We start from the raw sequence: 25,606 nt of genomic DNA on the forward strand, positions 1-25,606 counted from the left end.
CTTAAAACGATGTTGTTTCACTTATTCAAGGGAAATGATGTCGTTTTTGTATAGGTATAAAATAAAATAAAAATAGGAAAACCGTTGTCGGCCAGTTCAGCAGTTTATCCCTGATTCGAACCGGGGTCAAACCGGTCGACGCCGGTTTTGAAAAAATACTATTGCCCTCCAATTGGTTTCTTGTTGGTTTCGGCTGGTCTCTTGTTATGGTGGCCAGCCTAAATAGGTGCCAGCCGGTTTCGCCGGTTTTTGTACAGCTCTAGTGCATACCCTTTCTAGGAAACTGCCAAGGAATAAAAGCATACTAAAAAAAAAAAAAAGCGTTTCATGTTTTAGTCCGATGGAAAGATGACTAAGAAAATGGAGAGATGACTAACATACAAGCTCTTTCAGAATTTCTTCGTAAAGCCAATTTCATTATAATACCCTGGGGGCCCTCCTACTTTCCTAATGAAAAAGATTAAAAAAAAAAAAACTTCCAATGTCCATATACAGAAAGAATATAATTATGTGGGTGAGCACTGTTAGGGTCATCTCAGTAGCCATGCATGACTATGTTTCATGCTATTCCAACTCCCTGAGGCTCTCACTTGTAAGCCACATCTTCTTTTGGATCATCAAAACTGTATCATCCTCCCCATCATCTTGCAACACGTCTCGGCCTGCATCAGTTGTAGCCACTGCCTCCCAGTGTAACATTTGGAGATACTTCTTTATGAACTCCACCACTGATCGCTTATCACGGACAATAACGAAACCTTTCGGTCTAAGTATCCGATCCATCTCGATCAATAGGTCCTCGACACTGCAGCCTTTCCTTCCAATATCAGAGAAGACAGTCCAAGCATGAAGTAGATCATAAGTTCGTGGGTAGGTCGAGAAGGCTTCACACCTGTCATTTTCTCCCAAAGGAGTATCAGTATTTAAGTATAATATAGGAAGGCCCGAAGTTTGTGATCATGCTTGGGATGACTTTGTCCTAAGTAATGCCAAACGATTTTCTAATTGGAATACAATGATTTTTCCTACAGTAAGTTTTCGAAGTCTACATGCCCTCCTTTTTTTTACCGGCCTAAAGAGCACCACCAAGAGAAAAAAAATTATTCAAAATCTCACAAGGTTATAGTTAATTTTTCAACTACTTTGCAAATAGGCCATCGTTTTGCAAATTATCCTAGTGATCTTTTGTTTTGTTGGTTACATCAAATCACCATAATGAATTGTTTATTACTTCTCAAAAAGATCAAAGAAAATATTATTGAACATACCAGTCGTGAACTGTGCCTATCAAGCCTCTATCATACACTATCTTCAGAGTGTTAGGTCCATCTTTTGGCACCACATTCATGACCCATACATCTTTGTACTTCAGAGCAGCTGCAAATGAACCGATGTTTGCCTTCATGTCCATCAAGTTCCTCAGAGTGTCAGACTTGATCTTCGAGCTCAAAAGAGTCCAGTAATTCTCAACTCTTTGTTGCCAAACTTCCTGTACCACCTCAATTTAGTCATTCACCAAGTTCTTGTGTGTGTCTGTCGTTACATGAAACAGATGGAGATTGTGCAAAAACTTACTGTGTCCTTTTCAAACATTTCATTAGAATATCCGAAATCAGCTAGCCGTGGGGGTGGAGTTATTAATCGAGCTGGCCAAGGAGCCAAACTACTTCCTCTTCCTCTCTGGTTGTCTGATTAGATCAACAAACTATTTTGTTAGTAACTTTTCAATTTCCAATCATGATCTCATGAAGTTAGGGAAAATTGATAATGCAGTCCAACAAATTAAGACAAGTTTTTAATACAAGTAAATGTTGCTTAGGTATTAGAACAAAACCATAAAATATGATATAAACTCTAAAGTATAAACTGATCCAAGAGATTCCAGAGTAGTTTATAGATCAGTGTAGTGCAGCAAGCAGCTTCGGTCTGATGTTCATGCACTATGGTACCACAAACACAACATCGGCTTTTCCCTAAGCCTTCTCTCTCCAAAAGAAGTAAACAGCTTGTACCGCACAAACTAAACAAACTGACCACATGATAATCACTATTGCAATGTCCAAAACTGACTTAAGAGTATGTAACTAAATATTATTGGTTTTTAGGGGAAAGATACAGAAACCCCGCTCAAACTACCACTCAATTTGAAACCATCCCCCAAACTATCAATTTTTGCAATCATCCCCCAGACTATCAAAAAATTGTGCATGCATAGTTCTATTAGGTGATGTTTTAGATTAGTGCATGAAAATATGATCGAACTTTTCATAATAATAAATAGCGGTAGCAGTACTGACATTCGGCATAAGGTGTGATGCAAGCTTCCATATGCATATCCCACACAGCATCCGGGTCATTATCGGATCTGCAGAGGGGAGGTTGGGTCCCAGGCTCTCTTTCCATGTAACAATCATTAGTCAGGGGCTTGACCCAAATAACAGTTTGATTCCTTTTAGCAGCTATTTTCCAGCACATGCGTTCCACAAGGCCACTCATTTCTTTCCATATTCTCAGGTCCTCTTCATCCTGTGCATAAGCTTCCGGAGATGAGTAGACAAAATAACCTCCTGGTCTAAGTAACCTATCCAGCTCAAGAAGAAGGATGCCATCCCTTTGAATCCAGTCAATCCTACAGCGGGAACAATGTGCAAGTTCAAAAGATCTACTTGGCCAAGGGAGTCTCTTTGTGCCTAAAACACCAAGATATGCAGGAATTCCTCTCTCTAAGGCAAACTGGATCTGGTTTTGATGAACATCATTCGGTGCTAATGACATTGCAATAATCTCAGAGGAAAGCAGGTATCCTCCAAAACTGGCAACTCCACAGCCAACATCAAGGACTGTCCGGATGCTTCCCTTATTGTTTAAATTATTATTTGGAAAGTTGAGCATCTGCCAGTGCAAACCATGGATTAGTCATTGCTTTACTCGCAGGAAAGAATCCTTAACTTATATGATTGATATTCCCCCCTGCTGTGAAAGAGCATTTGACTTACATTAGCAATTGATGCAATGTACTTATCAGCTCCATAATGGAAGTGAGTTCCACCTCCAGGAAAGGAAATCTTTTCACCTTTGACAGTCATCCAGTTCTGGTCAGACTTCTCAGTTGCCAGGTGGGTATGAGGTATATTTGCCTTCCATACCTCATCTCTGCTTATTGGCCATTTGATTGGTATCTGTTTCCATAAAGATTAACAGAAAGCTAGCAATGCAATTCTACCTGTATCTAGAGGCCAAACAACATGCAGTTCCTCGATTTCCATTTAACAAAAAAAAAAAAAACACTCAAGCAGGACATCTCACCTTGTACCCTGGTGGAGGAGGAATCAAACAATTATAGCGTCTCTCGGGAAGTGGGCAATGTCTCTCGTAGTGCTCCATCAGGGACAGATCCAGCTTCAACCTTGTCTGGTATATGAGATTTCTGTCTAAGCAAGGAATCAACTCCGACAGTCGATCATCACAAACCTTCAATGTCATATTTAGGAGCAAACAAACTTACAATATTTCAATTTGACATCAGCGTACATGAATCTGCTATAATAAACTCGGGCATGAAAAACTCACTGGAATGCTCTTTAGCATGACAGCATCCTCTCCATCTTCACCAGGTTTGAAGGAAGATTCATCAGCATCATCATCCCCACTCCAATAAGAAGAACCAATTTTTTTTAAAGATTTACTGCCATATTCTAAAGCAGATGAACCGTCTTTGCGAGAATACACGTAAAGAAAACCGCAAAAGATCACTAAAGTTAATATCAAAGTAACCAACCGCTTCTTTTGGTTTTCATCAGCTCTTCCCCTCATCATTTTTCTGAACGAAAAACCACCACCCTTCTACCGTAACCGCAACATGCAGAAGCTCAACATCAAATCTATAAAATCGAATTGATTGATTGTCAACAACCCAATACAGCTATCTTTACACCAAAAGCACTCTTTATACGTGTCACTGCAGAATTGCCTCAGTTTTTTTCGTCACAAGTTTCTCAAAAATGGCACCAAGGTATCTAATCTAATTTAGGTACCCTGAAATCAACGCAAAGTAGGTGAGAACTGGAAATGCTCGACAAAACTGCAAATATCGAACCAAAACTGCAGCCAGATCAATTATATCCAAGAAACGCTTGTACAGTTGCATTAAAATCGAATGTCACGGAAATCAGGTAACCTCACTAGCAAGTTGTACGCTTCAATGGCCCCCGGTCCCCGGCCCCCACCCCATGTTCTGGGCGGGCCTTCCTACGAAAAATGCAAAGACCCATATAACCCGATCCCTGTATGATAATTTCAGACGAAACAAGTACATAAACAATGTTACAACTTACCAAATGAAACAGTAGCAGTACTTCGAAAGCAACTGAGTTATGCGAAACCTGAACCTCTGACTGACACATGTAGTGGCATAAATGAAGCAAGAATAGTGAGAGGGAGAGGAAGGGTAAGAAGGTAAGGTAATGCTAAAGGGTTGTATCAAGCGAAAGGATTGGCACCGACAGTTGCCACTTGCCAGCTTAAAAAGCGGTGTTGAAAGAGATTGATGAAAACCCAGCTCAAAAATCTTCAAAGTGATTGACGAGGACCCAGCTCGAAAGCTCAATCATCCTTCTTTTTCCCCACCAAAAAATGTCGGCAATGTTTACAGCTATAAACTTTCAGTTCGCAATTATTGGCTCAGAAATGTCAAAGGGAACACGCCAAAGAATCATGTTTACCACGTAAATAATTTTGGTCAAGCATGTTGATTATGGTATGCGCTGAGTTTGTGGGTTAATATGTGCTGAGTTTGTGAATTGTGAACGTAAATGCTAATTCAGAGTCACAGGAGGGACACTTACGCGGGAAAGATGGAAATGGCGACGCATGCATGAGAAAAGGAGAACTTATATGATCTCCATGACTCCATCCTTTTTTGGAACGAGTCTTCGAGTTCGATTGATACGTTAAAAAATTTATATATATATATATATATATATATATATATGTTAGTTTTAGGCATTGAAGTGTGAAGGACTATGTTGACCGGTGATAAAATTAATAGAATGTTTAGATTTAATTCAACTATTAGTTCCAGATGTCTGTTCTACCAGACATTGGTTACTCATGTTAATGAATATAATTCAAAAGAAAATCGTGATAAAGAGAAAAATTTATCATGCTACTTTTTTTGCTTCTAAAAAATTACGTGTTAAACGAAAATGGAAAGAAAAGATGAATGACCTATAAAGGCATATTTTTTTTTCGATTTTGTTGAAAACTATTATGTTCCGAAAAATAGTTTAAATGTTGTTAAAACTGATTTTGTCAAGAAAGAAAGTAAAATGGTGATTCAATCTAGTCACTCACATTTGGAAGCAATAATTATTTCTCATAAAGGATCTGAAGTAACTGTTTCCCCTTTCAAAGTTCCTGAGACTGTCCAAATATCCAAAAGAAGACAAGATTTTAAAAGAAACAAAAAAGATTATTCATTAGAATAATTTTGTAAATCTTGCTCTTCATACTATCGGACAACAGTTAGATAGAATTGAGTAGAAAGCAAAAAAACTTGTTTTTGCTTCAGTTCCTATTTCAAAAACAATTGAAAATCCTTTTGTTTTACCTAAAGATCAATCAAAGAATCTTGCAAAACCTATTAAAAACCTTTTATTATTTTACTACAGGATCGGCCTAAAATTGATTTCCATAATCCACAGGTTAAGACCCTGAATAAGATCAATCAAATGCTTGCTAATATTAAGAAAGAGCAGCTTTCTACTAGTACTTTGACCGGCAATGAAAAGGAAGTTGTTCTTATTGAAACTACAAATGAATCGTCTGACAGTGATTCTTCTACTATTCAAAACATTGATTTACTTGAAAAGAATTTTCAAGATTCTAATTTAAAACTTGAGATAGCCAGATTTTCTCCAAAAGGACACAAACCAATAAGTCTGATGAAGAACTGGTATTCCAAGCCTACTCCCCCTGATTTACAGTTTGAGGAAAAAGTTTTCCAAACCCAATCTTCTTACTCTGCTGATAAAATTTATGATGGAATATTGATGGATTGTCTGAACAAGAAATCCTCAATACCATGAGTAAAATATCTTTAATTGCCAATGCTTACATCAATAACAATATCAGATAACATGATATTGTCATGATTTTAACTAATGATTTTTCTGGTGTTCTTCGTAATTGGTGGGATAAACATCTCATTATTGAAATAGAGAAAACCATTCAAAATGCTGTAAAGCATAATGAAAAAGGGTTACCTATTTTTGATGAAACTGCAGGAATGAGATTTCCTGATGTGTTAATACTTTGATTTACACCATTATTAAACATTTTGTCAGAACTCCTTCCAATATTACTAATCGTATTAGTGATCAATTGAATAATTTACGATGCCGTCAAATATCTGATTATAGATGGTATCAAGATATTTTCATGTCCAGAGTAATGCTTAGAGACCATAGTCATAAGCCTTACTGGAAGGAAAAGTTTATTGATGGAGTACCTTGTCTATTTGCTCATAAAGTTAAACAAGAACTTATTGATATCTCGGGATTTTTTAATTATGAAAATTACACCTATAGTGATATTTGGAGTGTAATTAAAAAAACTTGGTATTAGTATGTGTAATGATCAAAGAACGCTTCGTGAATAGTTGAAGAATAGCAAGAAAGCAAAATATGAAATGGAACTTTTTGTGAACAATTTAACCTTTCTCCTATTGCTCCATCCAAGACGAAAGCAAAAATATTCTAAAAAATTTTCTAAACCTCACGGTGTGATAAGGAGAAAACTCCGTGATGATTTTTACAAAAAGTCTTTAAAAAAACTTTTCTCTAGATTTTTTCCTAAGAAAAAATTTTTTTCAAAAGTAAAATGTTATAATTGTGGCAAATCTGAACATTTTGGTAATAAGTGTCCCCAGAAGCTCAATAAACTCAAAAAGAAGCTCAATCAGTTGAATATTGATATCAATGATCAAGAAGAATTGTTTCGACTCCTGGAAACACAGTCTCCCTCATCATCTGACATTCATGAGTTTGGTTCTAGTGATTCAGAATATCACTCTGAAACTGAATCTCTTGATTCTCCTAGTGTTAAGCTTGGTTGTAATTGCAATAATTCTTGTTGCAAGTCTTTGAGTAAAACAATTAATGTTTTAACCAAAACTGAAGAACAAAAAAATCTTTTATTAACTTTGATTTTTCAAATTACAAATCCCGAGCTTAAAGAAGGGTATCATCACAAACTCAAGAAGACTATGGTTCATCGAGAACCAGAGACTTCTAAGCAAAGGATTAGTTTTCAAGACACTTTAGAAAGATTTCAAAAGAAAAAATCTAAAGTTGTCACTACCAATGATTTACAACATGAAATTAATTTTATCAAAAAAGAGATCATTGAACTCAAATCTGAGATCAATAATCTTAAATCTGAAAATGATGTTTTAAAACAAAAATTTTTATGTTGTAAAATTGACAAAGAACTTGATCAGAATGTTTCTGATAATGAGCAAATGAATAACTCTGATTCAAGCCAAAAAGAAAAGGCTGCTAAGAATCAGATATATTTGATTTGTCATACTATTCCTTCCAAATGGTTTTCAAGAGTTACTATTATTGTTTGTCATGAATTTCAATTTTTTGTTGTTGCTATGATTGACTCCGGATCGGATATGAATGGTATCCAGGAAAGATTAGTACCTAGTAAATATTTTGAAAAATCCACTGAACGACTATTCTCAGCAAATGGATCTCAGATGAAGATCAATTATAAGCTCAAAACTGCTCATATTTGCCAGGATAATGTTTGTTTTAAAATTCATTCTGTACTTGTTAGAAATATGTTTGACAAGGTGATTTTAGGGATACTATTTATTTCATCGTTATATCCATTTTCTGATAAGGATGATATTACTACTGATTCTTTCAGACAGAAAGTCAGGTTTAAATTTGCTTCAAGATTTGAAATTGATACTGATAAAAGTCGACAATCTTTGCTTTTTGCAAAAACTAAGCATTTGAATTTTCTCCAACAAGAGATCAAATACAAAAAGATTTCAGAACAATTATCTAGTACTTTACTTCAATCTAAAATTGATGATTTTAACAAACGTTTAATTTCTTATGTTTGTTCTGATTTACCCAATGCTTTTTGGTATAGGAAGAAACATGTTGTTACTCTTCCTTATATCAAAGATTTCAATGAAAAGAATATTACAACCAAGGCTCGACCTATTCAAATAAATAGTGAGACTTTGAAATTTTACAAAAAAGAAATCAGTGATTTGCTTAATAAAAAACTAATTAGGCATAGTAAGTCTCATTGGTCTTGTGCAACTTTTTATATCCAGAAAAATGCTAAGATTGAGAGAGGAACTCCCCACCTAGTCATTAATTACAAACTTTTGAACAAAATTTTAGAGTGAATTAGGTATCCTATCCAAAAAAAAAAAAAAAAATGACTTGATTCATAGGTTGAGTAACGCTGTTATTTTCTCCAAATTTGACCTAAAGTCAGGATTTTGACAAATCCAGATAGATGAGTCAGATATGTATAAGATTGCTTTTACTACTCCATTTGGTTACTACGAGTGGAATGTGATACATTTTTGTCTCAAAAATACCCCTAGTGAATTCCAAAACATCATGAATAATATTTTCAATTCATTCACCTATTTCACCATTCTTTACATTGATGATGTACTCATATTCTCTAAGTCTATTGATGAACACTGGAAACATTTGAATTCGTTTCTAGATATCATTAGACTAAATGGTCTGTTGTTTCAGCCAAAAAAATTAAATTATTTCAAACCAAGATTCGATTCCTTGGTTTTGACACCTCTAAAAGCAAAATTAGACCCATAAGCCGGCCTATTGAATTTACTGACAAATTTCCCGATGTCATCCTTGATAAAAAATAGTTACAGCGTTTTCTTGGTTCCCTCAATTATGTTGCTGATTTCTACCAAGACATGAGTAAACAATGTCGCCCACTCTTTAAAAGGCTACACACTAATCCTCCTCCTTGGACAAAATACCACACTAATTTGGTCAAATAAATCAAGACCTACTTTTGATTCTTTTAAAATTGTTGAAACAGATGCCTCAAACATCGGTTATGGTGGCATTCTAAAACAAGTTGTTTTCACCAAACTCATCTGGAAAGATTGTTCGCTTCCATTCTGGAGCTTGGAATTCTGCACAGGATAATTATAGTACTATTAAGAAAAAATTTTTATCTATAGTACTATGTATTTCAAAATTTCAAAGTGATTTACTTAATAAAAAAAATTTATTACTCATTGATTGCAGAAGTGCTAAAAATGTTTTAGAAAAAGATGTTGAAAACATTGCATCAAAACATATTTTTGCTCGATGGCAAGCTATTTTAAGTGTTTTTTATTTTGATATTGAATATATTAAAGGCACCCAAAATTCTATCCCTCATTTCTTTATCCATGAATTCTTGCAAAAACCCAACCATGAGTAAGAAAATGGCAAAGAAAAACAAACAGCTGCTCCACCTCCCCTTCCTGATAAGAAACTTATAAAAAATGAACCTGCTTCACCCATTGAAATTGCCAATAGGTTTACTACCCTTAGCAAAATAGTTCAACCTGCATTTGCTTCAACTGTTTCAACCCCATATGATCCATATGCTAAAGCCATTGCTTCAGCATTTACAAATACTCAGTATTTGCTTCCAAAATCAAAAACTGAGTATATCCGAAAACTCTATTCTTGGAATCTGTTTTACATAAAATCCAACCGTTCTACGTTTATAAATCCCTTCAAAATTGATTCCTCCTATTTTCCTTCTAGATTTCATTGGATCACGAAGAATTCCACAAAAACAATCCAATTTTATTCCAGTATTTTAGTCCAAACTGGTTCTATTGTCATAAAGCCTATTTATGACAAGACTGATAAATCAAAATTAATTTACCACAGTGCCTATATCCTTCAAGTCATTACAGAAGAAGAATGGGACACCAACCCATTTACTTCTAAAAGACTTGCTGATTCTGAAATTGCTTACAATTATTATGACTATATTGATACTTGGTATAGATTCATCTTGTTCCAGGTACCCGATATGAGTCATTCATGGTTTCTTAATTTTGATAAAAAATTCAAAAGAAAACTTCCTCTTTGGTTTCTCAAATAGTGGAATCAGTTTAGTCTTATTCCTGAAAATTTTCCTGACATGCTCCTAAGAGCATTCAAATGCTTCACTAATTCTGTTGTTTCCAAATTGGACAGACATATGGCTAAATTTCCCTACTCTCTCCATTTCTGCAAATGGTACAAGATCCCTTGCATCATCAAATGGAACTATGAAAGGAATGGCGACATACTAGTCCGATACCGCTTTACAAAATGATGGGATAGGTTCCCGCAGACTGCCCCAGATCTGTAAAATAAAGAAGAATTCCCTGCAATTACTTATGGTTCTCTTACTCCAACTGGATATCCTCAAATCCAGGTTCCTGCTTCACCACCTACCTCACAAAAAGGAAAGGCAACTGCTTCTTCTACCAAAACTAATAAATCCTTAAAGACCAAAAAGAAAAGTGATGTTCTTGATGGCCTTACTAAAAATGATTTAATTCACTTGCTCAAGAAGTCTTTAGAAAATGATAATTCTGAAAAAGAAAAATCAAAAGCATTATCTGAAGCTTCAATTGTTGACCCCTACAGCAATATTTTCGGACATGATTATGAAGGAACCCCTAAGTTATCTGATGATGAATGATTCACCGATACTACAAGACAAAAGGAAGACTACCGTCTCACAGACTAACTAGTCCCCTCTGTCAAGATTCTACCACTTTATGTCAACAACAAGCGCTCCCGCAAATTACACTAAAGATATAATGATGATCCTACTTTCGCGTGAATAAACAGTATTATTTAATGTTCACTCACGGCTTTTATGCTTTTACTGTTTCACTTTAATTATTGTAAACAGGAACTCCTTAATCTATAAAAAGAGAACCTTGCAAACGGAAGGAGCACGCTTTCTTACGGACCTCTCTTTCTTTCTCCCTAATTCACCTTCCTTCTCTTCTTCCCTATCATCTGTATCTCCTTCCACCTATTTCTCTTATAATCTGTAAGTAAATTATTTTAACTTGTAATTTTGTAATATTATATTACAAATTGTTATTTTTGCATCTATTTATTTTCTACATTTTGCATACATGCATATGATCAGTTTTACTGCCTGCTCTTAACTGTGCATACTCTTATTTACTCTGATTACTGTCTTTTGACTCGTTACCAAAGGAAGGATCCTTTACAGTTCATCATGCAACCCAGAGAGAAGGCCAAGGAGAAACGAATGAGAAACTGAAGAATGACTTTTTGCCGTTTTAACAGGTCATAAAAAGAGAGCCAAATCAGTATGTAGCTGCTTCAAGAAAGAAGAGAAGTAACAGAAACGAGGCAAATTGGACATCATTCTTAGTAAAATGACAGAGTGCTAATAGGTATGGGAGTTTTAGTAACATTAGGATCTAACATTAGTGAGGGAGGGAGGGATTTGCCCAGGAAGTCTTTTTTCAGGTTCCAGAGATGGCCAGTGTGAACACGACATTTTATTTTTTATAAAAAAAATAAAAATAAAAGATGATTCCCATTTTATTGCACACTTGAAAATATTGATTAATTGTTCTATTTGTTAGCAATATTTAAAATTGTCCAACTGATTGCAGATGGAAATTGTCATCCAGAGCCAGAGGTTCGTATCAAGAAGCAAAAGACGACGCCGCATTCCCTACTCGAATCCTGTTAGGTAAAGGCCTTGCAATAAGGCCATCCATGACCCAACCCACTGATTCCCCATCATTCTTGACATGGTTGAACTCCCTTTGAACATACTCTAGAGATATTTGCAGCCTCCCCCCAGTTCGACAGTCATAGGAAGCACTTCTTGCTTCAATTGCCATACTTTTCTCCAACCAGTACAAATAATTGACATGGAACAATGCCTTGAGCATGTCATGGGGTAAAGAACTTTCTTTAAGCACTACGCAGAATCTTCCCATTTGCTCAACCAAAATGTAGCCTTCATTTCTATACAGATTCAACAAAGCGAGTAAATCCTCTTTGTTGCTGACAAGATCACTGAGCTTAGATCCAAGCTGCAGCCGGCACTCAATTTCAGCAGCTGCATCCTTTGCCTCGGATGATAGGACAACTGGTTGCGCTTTGTACAAAGAATTGAAATTAAGAAATGGAAGAGCTGGGAAAAGGGGTTCCTCATCATTGACTTCTTTGGTTGGAGGTGCTTGGCCACTAAGGAGATATTCACTAAATATCAAACTTGCACGATAAGGATTTAAAGTCCTCAGTTGAATGGATTGATATGACTTCAGATTGCAAAACATGTGGATCCAAGTAACCACACTAAAAGAAGCAAGAGCAAGAGATGTAGAGGAACCAATGGAATTACCCAATGCTATACCAAGCATGATACCAATAGACTTGCTCACCATTCCTTGAGCTTCACCCTTGGCAATTACCTCAGCAAAGTTCCTTTGAGCGGCAAAACCAGCATAGAAACAGCTCCTGGTAGCAGCCTGGATGAGTGAAGCAGCTGAGCGTCCTGCTCCAGCAGCAGCACCAATGGGAACAAAAAGATGTGGAAAAGCAGGAGTCAGCATCTCCAGTCCGAAAGCAGCATTTTCCAAAAGATCAGCAAACAACCTCCATCCCTTGGGATTAACATCAAAATGCCTCCCGTACTTGGAGAGCATAATTTTGCTGAGATACCCAATTCCATCTTTGAGAACCCAGTTGATAGCAGCAGCAGTAGGGATGGCTCCTTTCCCCAATCCAATGGCATAGAGCAAGGACTGCGTGGCAAGCACGCCGCTGACTTGGCTAGCGATGCCCTGGACTCCTCTCCATAGCGAGTATTCCAAGTAATCATTGGTTACACTGTGTGGAAAACCTTCTGGGAGCATCAAACGCATAAAGAGATCTCTGCAGCACAACCATACCCTCTCTTGGATGAAGGATTGAGTGAGTCTAATACCAGCTCCAGTATCAAGTTGGGCAACAATGTATGCATCATAATAATTATCAGGGATGAGCTTGGTCCACTCACCTCCCTTTACTTCCCAGACAGACCGTGGCTCCAATGACTCAGACTCCTCCTGAGAGGTAAAAGCACCAGTAGCAGTAGTTCTTGCGAGAGCAGATTTGGCAAATTGCAAATGGCAGAAGCAGCATAACATGGACCAGCAGAGTATTAATACCACGAGAAAAGGGTAATGAGACTGTGAAGAATCGTCATGCCACCACCAAGATCCCTCAAAACCGTAAGGATTATTCCAACCACCATTATTGTTGTTGTTGTTGTTGCTGCTGCCGCTGCTGCTGCCGTCGTCACTGCAGCAGCAGCAACTAACATCACCCAGCAGCAGATGATGGAACAGAGAATGAAATTGAGAAGGGTTGCCCCTGTTTTTTTCCAAATTATCAATCTGTTGGCTAATATAAGGAAAACCATGACCACGAGCAATAGCACTAGCACTAGCCTTGGCAAGAAATGGGAATGGGGATGACTTCAAACTAAGTGACAATACACATGCAGAGAAAAATGGCCATCTTGGTGTCCGAGTTAGTAAGGTAGGAGACATCAAATTTCCTGCAAGGCATGTGGCCCTAAAAGCGTGGTCCATCTCTCACACTATACCGCCACCCTTTGCTGGGTCATTTATCCTCACTCTTTGCTTAAAAAAAAAACACTAGAAATCAAGCTCGTAATAAAAGCTCAGCCTTTGCAACTTGGGATTGCAATCTCTCCACTTGAGTTTCTTTGATGAAAATGGGGTTATTCTTGCACTCCCTTGCCTTGATTTTTCAAACTTGGCTCTAGAGAATGTAGAACAGTTTTCAGCCCATAGAACTTCTTAAAGCTTGATTACCTGCACAATGACTTTATAGAGCTTTCATCAATAAATTATTTATTTACATTTTTTACCTCTATACATGCATGTGCAGTATCCTATCATAATGTTTCCAGAAAACGGTAGCACCGGAGTTGGCATGTACTCTCAAATTAATAGAACTAAATTACCTGGACGAGCAGATTGTGTTGCCAGTTCAAGTGGTGATTCTTTCTGTATAAAGAAGAAAAAAAATGACAGTCAACAAGGGAGAGCAAAGAGTAGAAAAAAATGTAAAAAAATGTTTATGATTCTTAACTAATTTGTTTTCGTACCATATCATTTCACTACAGAACAATCCCTTTAGCCATTTAGAGGTACAAAGCCACAATTTCACATTTTTTTTTTCATACAAGTAAGATAAGCTTTGTTAATGATAAAAATGAGAGTTCAACATAAAACATACACCAAGTTGGAGTGGGAGAAGAGAGCAAGAAAGACATGTGAGCTTTCATCCATGGATAGAATACGCTGGAGAAGAAAGACTAGCCAAATCAATCATAAACTACATTCAGTAACAAATTTTTCATGCAGCATCCATCCACAAATACTCTCCAAAACCCACCCACTGGAAAACAAATCCCCAGATCATGTAGATTTCAATGATTATATATCAGGATTCAATGGGGTATAGGACGTGAAGTCTTTTGCATCAATATCAAGCAGATTTAAAAATAACATAAGCAATTCCCCAAGAAATCTTAATTACCCTTAGTTTTCAACTAAAACCTCAATTTAATGGGGTGAACGCAAGATGTGTTAATGAATTAAAATCAACTGGTTTTATTATGTCCTAGAGTTTAGCTCTCTGGTATCAAATTTGAGTACTAAATTTTATAACAAATTCAAACTCAAAAAATATCAATGTCAATATCCAAGCACCCTGACAGCAATATATTTAATAGCTTCATTAGTCCTCTCTTGAACCCGCATTATATAGAAAATATGGTTAAGCAACGACCCAAAAAAGGCTCAAGCCACATTTGGGCCATATTACAAAAATACTAGTCAAATGCTACAACCAGAGCCCATGAAATCATTATAAAGAACAAGAACTTCTCCCTCACAAACAACGTGAGATCTTATTCACCACCTATACTTGCTCAATATGGGGTATCAAATCTCCACCCTTTAAATTCCCAACATTTTGTCAAGTGGTGACAAGGTTGTATGTCTTGACAGGCTCTATGCTTAAACCTATATAAAAAAAAAAAAAATTCCCAACATTTTGTCAGGTCTTTCCATCATAGGTGGCACGATTCAAGTCCCACATTTCTCATTGGCATTGGCTCACATACCATTTGTAATGACTCAAGGAAGGCCCAAGACACATCTAGGCCATACTCCAAAAGGACTACTCAAATGGTACAATTGGAGCCCCTTAAAATCACGGAACAAGAACTTCTCTCTTCCAAGTAATATGAGATCCCATTTGCCATAAGCTCACTCAATATGGGGTATCATAGATTATGAACCTAAAATTGATAAGAAAAGTCAGAAGTTTTACTCATCCATCTTCATTCTTAAAAACTAATGAATTGACACCTTTTTTTTTTTTTTTGATAAGTAAGAAAATAATATTATTGATATGAATGAAACAGGCATAGGCCATGTACACAAGAAGTATACAAAAGAACACCTAAATACATTCTAAGTACGAGAAATTAAAGACACGAAATCATGGACATTGTCCCCGTTTAATACAATAACGGAAAACCAAAGCAGTAAGGTGTCGAGAAAGAACTTATTCAGCTCAATTAATGAGCGTTCCTTATCTTCAAAGCAGCGTGCATTCCTTTCCGACCAAATACACCACATGATGCACAACGGGATCATCTTACACACTGCTGCCACTTGCTGACAGCCTTGCATCTTCCTCCAACAACCTAACAAATCCACCACCCTCAAAGGCATAACCCAAGCAACATCAACCCTTTGAAAGATCTCATCCCACAACACCTTTGTCGCTTCACAATGTAGTAAGAGATGGTCCATAGATTCTCCATTCTTCTTACACATGCAACACCAATCCATCACTACACATCCTCTCCTCCGCAGATTGTCCGTAGTCAAGATCTTCCCAAGAGCGGCGTTCCATACAAAAAATGCTACTTTAGAAGGCACACGAGACCTCCAAATATTCTTCCAGGGAAATGGATTATGGTCCTGTGTAACCAAAATGTTATAATACGCCTTAACATTACATTTTTTGTGCTTACTAGACCTCCACTTCAAACTGTCACACTGTGCCAGAAGAGTCCCCATGGAATATAATAGACCGAAAAAAATCTGAGACAATAGATAATTCCCAATCATGAAAATCCCTATTAAAAAGAATATTCCACTGATGAGAACCAGGAACAAATGGCCGCATATCCGCCACTAAGGCCTCCCTATTACCTGCAATAACATAGAGAGCCGGAAAAGCCCTTTCCAATGCATGATCACCACACCACACGTCCCGCCAAAAACTTATACGACTACCCTCACCAGCTACAAAACGAATATGTTTTTCGAAACAAGGCCAGCCTTTCCTTATATAAACTTCCATAAACCCACTCCATATCCCCCTCTCATTTCATTGGAACACCAACCACCCCAAGTAACACCATATCTAGCATCTATAATCTCCTTCCACAATGATCCTCCCTCCGAGTGATATCTCCATAGCCATTTCTCCAATAGAGTTTTATTAAAAGTTTTCAAATTACACACTCCCAACCCCCATAAACAACTGGGGCACATACTATCTTCCAACTAACCAAATGAATCTTCTTCTCCTCCTCCAAACCCCCCCATAAGAATGTCCTAAAAAGTTTCTCGATCCTATTCACCACCCCTGCAGGCATCGGAAACAGAGATAAGAAATATGTGGGGAGGTTAGTAAGGGTGCTCTTGATAAGAGTGAGACGACCCCCTTTCGATAAATACACCCGTTTCCAACCAGCCAACCTTTTCTCTATCTTTTCCACCACCCCATCCCATATAGCTCTAGCCTTGAAAGTTACTCCCAGCGGAAGACCCAAATATTTCATTGGTAAAGAAGACACCTTACAATCCAAAAAACTTGCTAAACTAAGGAAATTTGAGACCTCACCCACCGGAACCATCTCGGACTTACCAAGATTCACTTTAAGCTCTGACACTGCTTCAAAGCAAAGTAGCAATGCTCGTAAGGTTTGGATCTGGCTATTATCCGCTTCACAAAAGATTAAGGTGTCATCTGCAAAAAGAAGATGTGAAATGATAATAGGGCCATCAGACCCACTGCCCACCTGAAAACCATATAAGAAACCTCCATCAACAGTAGCCTGCACCATCCGACTTAAAGCCTCCATAACTATAACAAACAAAAGAGGAGAAAGAGGATCTCCCTGCCGTAATCCCAGGAAACTATCAAAGAAACCAGCCGGTGTACCATTAACTAGAATTGAAAACCGGGCAGTTGAAATACAATGACGCATCCAGGAAATCCACCTATTCCCAAAACCACAACTCTCAAGCAGGTATAAGAGGAACTCCCAGTTGACATGATCATATGCCTTTTCCATGTCAAGCTTGCAAAGAATCCCTGAACCTCCCTCCCGCAGTCTATGATCCAAGCATTCATTTGCGATAAGCACCGAATCAAGGATTTGTCTCCCACGGATAAATGCGTTCTGAGGCTTGGAGATAATATGTTCCAGCACAGGGCTTAACCTGTTAGCTAGAACCTTTGAAATAATCTTATAAACACCACTAACCAAGCTTATAGGGCGGAAATCCTCAATATTCGAAGCCCCATGTTTCTTAGGAATGAGCACAATGAACGTTCCATAAAGGATTTTTCAAACTTTTGAAAAGAGTGAAATTCACTAAAGACCTGCAAAACATCAACTTTCACTATGTCCCAACAAGTTTGAAAGAAACCCATAGAAAACCCATCCGAGCCTAGTGCTTTATCCTTGGCCATCCCAGAGATAACCTTGTAGATCTCTTCTTCATCAAAAGGTCTCTCCAATACACTCACACTTTGAGAGTCAATTGCTTCAAAAGGCAAGGCATCAAGCTTCGGCCTCCAAGAAACCGTTTCTGAGAGAAGGGTCTCATAATAGTGCACAATGTGGTTTTCTAGCTCAGGGGGAGAGGATAGCACCTGAGAACTTGAATGTAGAGACTCAATAACGTTGTTGCGCTGATGTGAATTGGCCACTTTATGAAAGAACTTCATGCACTTATCACCTTCTTTCAACCAAAGGGCCCTAGATTTTTGGCGCCATGAAATCTCTTCCGACAACAGAACCCTTTCCAAATTTGTCATAACCGTACCCTTCCTCAATAACACCTCCTCCGAATTGTCTCCCAATATTTCTTTGCCCTCTAGCTCCTGCAATTCCTCCAACAGTGTTGACTTCTGATCATCGATATGGCCAAAAACTTCCAAGTTCCACTTCTTCAAATCTTGTTTCAATGCCTTCAGCTTGCCAGCAAGAATAAAACTTGGGAGTCCAATAAAATGATACGATGACCACCAAGTACGCACCATCTCTACGAATCCAACCGATGTTAGCCACATGTTTTCGAACTTGAAGTACCGGCGACCCCTGTGAATGCCCCCACAATCTAGTAATAAAGGAAAATGATCTGAGCTGATTTGGGCTAACCGTTTCTGACTGACTTCCGAATAGTGGGCTTCCCACGAATGAGAGACGAAGAATCTGTCCAATTTTGACCACACTCAACCATTTGACCAAGTGTACTCCCCCCTTCCAGGAGGAGATCCATGAGATCCAGATCAAAAATGAACTCAGAGAACTCCTCCATAGCCACAATGTTCCGATAATGCCCTAATCGCTCGCTTGGAAAGCAAGTAATGTTAAAATCACCCCCCATGCACCACGGCACATCCCATAGAGAGTATATGCCCGACAACTGCTCCCACAACCTTCTCCTCTCCCTATCCACATTAGGACCATAGGAGCCTACAAATGCCCATTCCCATCCGTCATCCACATTTTTAAATAAAGTCGCCGCCGAGAAATCTCCAATACACTCCTCAATCACCTCAACCACTCTTTTATCCCACATTAATAATACACCGCCTGAGGCTCCCCAAGAGGCTAAATAAGACTAACCCACATACGAGCACCCCCATAAACTCCGCACAATTCTTCTATCAATAAAACGCAGCTTTGTTTCTTGGAAACACACCACATCACCCTTCCACATTCACAATAAAGATTTGATACGAAGGCATTTATTGCGATCATTAAACCCCCGTACATTCCAAGATAAAATCTTAGGCTTCATTTGGACATAGATTGCCCCTCCCTTTCGATCTCTCCCTTCCGCCACTCCCTTCCTTTACATCGTAATTGATGGAACAAGTTAACCTTTTAAGTTCCCTATCCCGCTTTGTGGCTGATTTCGAATGGCTATCTTCAAGTGCCACAAGAAGGGCCTTGAATTGTTCTTCATAACCTCCAAAAGAGATCTCAATAACAGCTTGTAATTCCTCTACCTTCTTAAACACCCAGTTTGACGGACTACTCCCGTATTTAGAACTGGGAGGAAGAGTACACAAGGGGGTTAAAACAGCCCCCTCCCCACCAATACTATTATTGTCAAACAGAGCCAATTGCATGTTTGAGTCTGAACCTGAAGCACTAGTTACAACAGATTCACTAGGTACCACAAGAGTTTCAGAAGTCCCATCCCAACCTCAAAATCACCTCCCACATAATCCCCCAACTTTTTTCCATCACAAAAACCCATCTCCCGAGGAGCAATACTTCTTGGAGAGCCCAAATCCTTCACTGGAATCGAAAACCCATACTCTGGCGTGACAGACAGCACAAGAAAGTCAATGGGACCTCCGACCATCACACTCGACTGCTTCTGTGCTGATTCCGAGGACAACATGTCCTTCTCGACACTATACAAACTGACCTCAGAAAACTGTTGGCATGAAAATTGGTCTCTAACAAGTCAGTATCACTCAATGTGGATATATCAGACATATCCGTGATTTTAAACCTATCAAAACCAACCTGGCAACCCCCCAATCCAGAACTTTATTAATGAGAATGCACAAATTTATTCTTTAACAGGTTCTAACACACCTCGACTAGTTCTATTTATTATTAAGATGAGTTTTTGAAAAAAAAAATCACATTTTTCATTACCGAACAAAGATTTTCAACTGCATTAGTACTCCTTTACGCTGACACTTAGCACTGCATTGTAAATACACATGACCTACAGCACCATTTAAATATATAATTGTTAGCCTACTTGCGTTAAATTTAAACTAGCTCGTAAGAAAATAAAACAAGAAAAAGAAAGCACCATCCACTAATGCCAAACGGCACATTTATGACAGGAAATACATTGATTTCTTTCACTGCATTAAATAAATATTTTCTGAAGATGGAGGAGAGGAGGGAGGGTTCACATGTGTGCTTGTACACTCGACAACCACAAACACCTACAAGCTTAAACGGACACAACGCCGTTCAAAACTGGATACAAAGCCGTACCTTAGTAGTGTAGACTTTGTCGCCATTCTCGTTTATGTAAAACTGGAGATACATTTTCACCAGTCGTTCTATCCACTGAAATCCCACATAAAATGCCAAAATCAAACACCTAAAAGCGGATATAAAACCAACAGAATCGTAGCAAGAAGAATCAAGTACCTTGCCCAACAGAGTCTTCGTGCTAGGGTTTAACAGAGGGAGTTCGTGAAGAAGATAAACAATGGCCAGGGCTTTAACGGTCCTCCCAATTTGTTCCTGTTCCAAAGAAACCATTGGTTTCTTTTATTTACTGCTCTCGAGGCCCAAACCATTATTCCCCACCCAAGCCCATCCCGGCTCAGGGAACTTCGCTGGATCGATGGAAAATGATACCTAACACTACCGCCTAGTTTGATTATACAAATCATCGTTATTTTATATTATTTTATTTAATTATTATAACCTTTTAAATTTTTATATAAATCTTAAAATAAAAATTATATAAAAAAATTATATTTTGATAATATTTTATTTAACTTTCATTTTATCTGCGTAACTAAACGAGACCTAAAATTATATCTTTCATAACTAAAATTTATAGGTTTTAATAGAGAAATCTTGTATTTTCCTTGACAAAAACTAATTTCCAAATAAGTTCTCTTTTAAGGAAATTCTAAATTATGAAAAGATGACAAAATTATTATTTTTTTAATTTGATCAAATATAATTGTCAAATAATATGCTCCTTCTTTTTTATTAAGGATCCCATTATTTCATAGTATATTATTGTGTTGTTAAAAACAGTGTGTACACGACTAATTGAAAGTATTATATCATTTATATTTAAAAAATGACTAATAATTATTAATTTTCAATTAATAATATTTCTCTTAATGAAAAATTCTACATAAAGTTTACACTACACACTTCACGTAAGTAGCATGTAATTTTTCATTTTTACCTTTTTATTTTAATGCTTAAATATATGTGTATTTAAATAGATGATAAAAATGACAAATCACATATTAATTAAGTGGAAGTATGTGGGGGTAAGGCTTCCTTATAATATTTCCCTTTACTTGATGTATTTAACCTAAAATCTTAAATCTCTAAATCATGTATCCGATTTTTTTTCTTGTTCAATAAGGTCTTATTTGGTTTCACAAATGGTTTCAATTCATCTTATCTCAACATTCAAATATCATTTAAATACAAACACTTTTCAATTTTAAATTTTTAACTTTTTCATCTAATCATTATAATTTTTCTAAACTTTTAAGCAAAGCACAAAAATTAATTCAACTTTTTAAAATCTCAAAACAAAATCAATGTTATAAAATGATATTTTAATAATATTTTAATTTTAAAGATTATAATATTTTGAGAAATGATATTTACAGTCATGGAGCCGCTCAATCCATATGAAAAAAGTAAGTAAATATGAAATCTACATAAAAAATAATTAATTTTTTAATAGTGAGCCTCACTTTTTTTAAAAAGATTGTGCGGTGTTTGCACACTCCACGACTGTATTTTGCTACTCTAATATTTTTATTTAACTTTTTCTTTCTTATTTTTCAAAATCTAATAAAATATTTTAATTCAAATTATTTCTTTACTATTTACGTATTTCTCGTCCCAATTCATCTGTATAATAGAGGCCTAAGTCATTAAATTAAGTAGGAATTTTGTAGATAATTAAGTAGGAATTTTGTAGATAATTACGCAGTTCATATGAAATGAGATAAGTTATTTTGTTGAAAGTTGAATAAAATATTGTTATAATATAATTTTTGTATTAGAATTTAAAAAAAATTGAATTGTTTATTATATTTTATATGAGAGTTTAGAAAAATTATAACAATTATATAAGATGAGATAAGATAAGATAGTTTGATTTTGTGCAAAAACCAATCCTTGTTTAGTAGGTGGTGGTTCTTTCTCCTTCTTATGCAAATATTCATTTTCAAAATAGGCCTGTTTAGATTTAGAGATGATTTCATATCATTTTATTATTATAATTTTTCTAAATTTTTATACAAAATATAATAAACAATTCAATTTTTTTAAATTTTAAAACAATAATAATATTAAAAATATATTTTAATAATATTTTATTCAACTTATTTAAAATACCATATCTCACTATCCAAAAACATAAAAAAAAAAAAAATAAAAAAAAAAAAAAATGCTTTGCCTTTTTTCTCCTAACGACAGTTCACCTTTCAAACACTCTCTTCAAACCCACGTCTCTCTCTCTCTCTCTCTCTCATTTGATTTTAATATACCTTCTTCCTCCTCACCATCTCCCCCCCCCCCCCCCAAAAAAAAAATTCCTTCGCTTTCTCATCCTTCATTCTTCCCCCAAAAGTGAAAATTACCTACATTCTCAATTCCCAGAAGAAACTCGAAAGAACTATGTCGTTTAACCAGCTGGAGGAGGAGGACGATGAGGCCGCCTTGGAGCAGACCCTTTTGGTGGTCCGGGAGGTGGCCGTCTACAAAATTCCGCCCCTGACCACCTCCGGCGGTTATAAGTGCGGCGATTGGCTCCAGTCCGACAAGATCTGGTCGGGTCGCCTTCGGGTCGTTTCCTGCAAGGCCCGCTGCGAGATCCGGCTCGAGGACCCGGCATCGGGGGACCTCTTCGCCGCCTGCTTCGTCTTACCCGACCAGCCCCGCGAGAGCTCCGTCGAGACCGTCCTTGACTCGTCACGCTACTTCGTCCTCAAGATCGAGGACGGCCAGGGCAAGCACGCCTTCGTGGGGCTCGGCTTCGCGGAGCGCAACGAGGCTTTCGATTTCAACGTGGCGCTCTCCGACCACGACAAGTACGTCCGGAGAGAGCACGAGAAGAACGAGAGTGGGGAGGCCACTGACGATACCCACATCGATATCCATCCCGCTGTTAATCATAGATTGAAGGTATGATTTCTGTTGAATAGAAACTGAGAAATTGTTGTTAAAAAAATTCTATTTTTTTTTTATTTTGTTTTTTTGCTTAGTTTGATGCAAAATTGAATGCGGTATTTGGTATGTGTTGTTAATTTGTGAGAAAATTTTCATTTTGGGTGTAGATGAATGTGCTGTTAGTGCAATCGGTGTCTGTAAGTTTCTAAGAGTAGTGGTGTTGTTTATCTCTGTACAGTTGAATGTGTTGGACTGGAATCATGTTTGATTTTGTAAAATGAGTGTAGTGCATTTGTGTGAATTTTATGTTTTGAATAGAAGAGTGCTTATTAATTATTACCTATAAAAAAAAAGGAGTGATTATTAGTTATTATTGGCATAGACTTTGATACACTGAGGGCGGCGATCTTTCTTCAACCTGCCTTTGTGCAACCTTATGACGGCTTAAATTTTTTCTCCGGTTCTATTTCTGGATGGAATTGACTTAAACATGCTTTTATTATAGGAAGGAGAAACAATCCGGATAAATGTGAAGCCCAAACAAACTAGTGGAACTGGTATGCTTTCAGCGGCTGGTCTGACAGTGGGGGTTTCTGGAACTGGAAAGCCTAAAGCTTTGGGCCTTGCCCCACCACCCACTGGGGTGGGAAAAATTAGGTCTCCACTCCCTCCTCCTCCCAATGATCCTGCTGCTGCTCGGATGACCTCTGCCAGTCACCACAGGGTCGATCTCAAGGAATCTAAGGAAAATGTGAGGCATTCTAATGATCCTTTGTCAGACCTTTCTCCACTTGAGGTTTGCCCTCGACCCTTCACCCTCATTATCTCCCTCGTGATTCACATTTTATGAGAACTCGAAACTCAATATGTTGTAACTGCCCTGAAATGCAAAATCTGGCATTTCCATTTTATGCTGATCTCTTTTATCAAAAAGAATGACATGCTTTCTCTTCCCTAATGCGGAGGTAGGAAATCTTTAGTTTAGTTTGCAGAAAGAGGCACGGTGGTCTTCTTACTTATCAAAAAAAGAGGCACGGTGGTCTTCTTACTGCCTATTTCTGTTCTCTGCTATTGACTGCATGTATCATTTTTGCCTAATTAAAGCTAAAAACATGAGATGGCCTGCATTAAGTGCCAAATTTGTAGAAGATTTTACTTATCAAAAAAAAAATTTGTAGAAGATTTTAGCAAATGTCACTCTGTAATAAGAAAGACTGATATAGATTCCATTTACAAAATGTTAGCCGGATTGACATAGCAAATGAATTGATCATGTAAGGATCCCTGAAAAAATGATTTGCTAACTGCTCAGGCTCCTGTTTAGTCTTGTTACATGATGTGCCCAAGTAGTTTATGTTGGATATTACAATTCTTTGAGGGATCCTTGATGTGTGCTTATTATATGGTCACCAGTTTTCTATGTTTATCCAAAGACATTGTTATAAACTTCGTTGCTGGTCCAAAACTTGAGGTGCTGATCTCATCTGGTAGGAATCACATGGAGTATAAATTTCGATATGCTATTTTCTACTACAATAAACTTATCTTCATGCCTGCTTGTGTTCACTTGGTTGATAGACTTCCCAGACAGAAAGCGTACCGAATAATCTCTTGCTCTACTAAACCTCACATTTTTTTACTAATATATGTAGTAAATTTGTATACCAAGTGATTGATTTCAATCTGTGTTTAAATGTGAACGTTATGTTCATAGCACATTGCTTGTTGGGATTTGCAGAGAAATCTTCCCTCAGCAACTGGATCAGGGTCGACGAAGACGGCGGCATCGGGATGGGCAGCTTTTTGATTGTGTGAGCATTTATTAATTGTGATTGAGATCCTTGTTTGATGTCTTTTGAAAAAAAAAAGTAACAAAAGAAAATGAGAATGAAATTAGAAAGTAAATATCTTTGGAAAATAATGTCCCCTGGAATATACCTATGTATGCTTCTTCTGTCCCACTTGAACGTATAAGATCATAGTTATATAACAAAGGCTTATTTTTCTTTTCTATGCCTGGTTTGCCGATACAATGTTTTTGTCAACTAGAATGTGGCATGGCTGGCTATCTATCTAAATTGGGTGAGTTTAGCCCTGTAACTGAAACAAAAAGGCATGCTGTTTTTTAACAGTAAATCTAGGACTAGAAAGGCACAACTAATGTAGTAGTGTCATAGCTGGACGTTGAAACGAGCAATGAAATGGCCATTGGCCAATGATAGTGGCTAATTCC

The 25,606-nt window shown here is 37.2% G+C and overlaps 3 protein-coding genes across 18 annotated transcripts; 1 reads left to right on the forward strand and 2 right to left on the reverse strand.

Annotated features, from left to right (window-relative positions):
• Positions 1 to 302: 302 nt before the first annotated feature.
• LOC121248549 (probable methyltransferase PMT8) lies at positions 303 to 4,931 on the reverse strand. Of its 3 annotated transcripts, none has more exons than XM_041147043.1 (8): positions 4,335 to 4,931; positions 3,571 to 4,035; positions 3,307 to 3,471; positions 2,997 to 3,179; positions 2,298 to 2,892; positions 1,576 to 1,688; positions 1,269 to 1,489; positions 303 to 892 (listed from the first exon to the last, which is right to left on the reverse strand). In XM_041147043.1, exons 2-8 carry the CDS (start codon positions 3,814 to 3,816, stop codon positions 565 to 567), a joined length of 1,851 nt encoding a protein of 616 aa, XP_041002977.1. In that variant the 5' UTR covers positions 3,817 to 4,035; positions 4,335 to 4,931; the 3' UTR covers positions 303 to 564. The 3 variants fall into 3 exon arrangements, with proteins under 3 accessions (XP_041002977.1, XP_041002978.1, XP_041002976.1); XM_041147044.1 differs by lacking the exon at positions 4,335 to 4,931 and adding an exon at positions 4,036 to 4,287 and having other exon boundaries at positions 3,571 to 3,881; XM_041147042.1 differs by lacking the exon at positions 4,335 to 4,931 and having other exon boundaries at positions 3,571 to 4,286.
• A 6,702-nt stretch (positions 4,932 to 11,633) lies between these two features.
• On the reverse strand, positions 11,634 to 20,801 carry LOC121248548 (protein root UVB sensitive 1, chloroplastic). 13 transcript variants are annotated; one of them, XM_041147031.1, is made up of 5 exons: positions 20,644 to 20,801; positions 20,485 to 20,552; positions 20,131 to 20,203; positions 14,098 to 14,140; positions 11,634 to 13,945 (listed from the first exon to the last, which is right to left on the reverse strand). In XM_041147031.1, exon 5 carries the CDS (start codon positions 13,697 to 13,699, stop codon positions 11,759 to 11,761), a length of 1,941 nt encoding a protein of 646 aa, XP_041002965.1. In that variant the 5' UTR covers positions 13,700 to 13,945; positions 14,098 to 14,140; positions 20,131 to 20,203; positions 20,485 to 20,552; positions 20,644 to 20,801; the 3' UTR covers positions 11,634 to 11,758. The 13 variants fall into 13 exon arrangements, with proteins under 13 accessions (XP_041002965.1, XP_041002971.1, XP_041002966.1 ...); XM_041147037.1 differs by having other exon boundaries at positions 11,634 to 13,956; XM_041147032.1 differs by having other exon boundaries at positions 20,485 to 20,559; positions 20,644 to 20,797.
• Positions 20,802 to 22,740: 1,939 nt separating this feature from the next.
• LOC121249055 (uncharacterized protein At1g03900-like) lies at positions 22,741 to 25,383 on the forward strand. Of its 2 annotated transcripts, XM_041147709.1 has the most exons (4): positions 22,751 to 23,388; positions 23,879 to 24,169; positions 24,805 to 24,860; positions 25,112 to 25,383. In XM_041147709.1, exons 1-3 carry the CDS (start codon positions 22,882 to 22,884, stop codon positions 24,841 to 24,843), a joined length of 837 nt encoding a protein of 278 aa, XP_041003643.1. In that variant the 5' UTR covers positions 22,751 to 22,881; the 3' UTR covers positions 24,844 to 24,860; positions 25,112 to 25,383. The 2 variants fall into 2 exon arrangements, with proteins under 2 accessions (XP_041003642.1, XP_041003643.1); XM_041147708.1 differs by lacking the exon at positions 24,805 to 24,860 and having other exon boundaries at positions 22,741 to 23,388.
• Positions 25,384 to 25,606: the final 223 nt, after the last annotated feature.

Source organism: Juglans microcarpa x Juglans regia, chromosome 2D, assembly GCF_004785595.1.
Source record: "Juglans microcarpa x Juglans regia isolate MS1-56 chromosome 2D, Jm3101_v1.0, whole genome shotgun sequence".
NCBI lineage: Eukaryota > Viridiplantae > Streptophyta > Magnoliopsida > Fagales > Juglandaceae > Juglans > Juglans microcarpa x Juglans regia.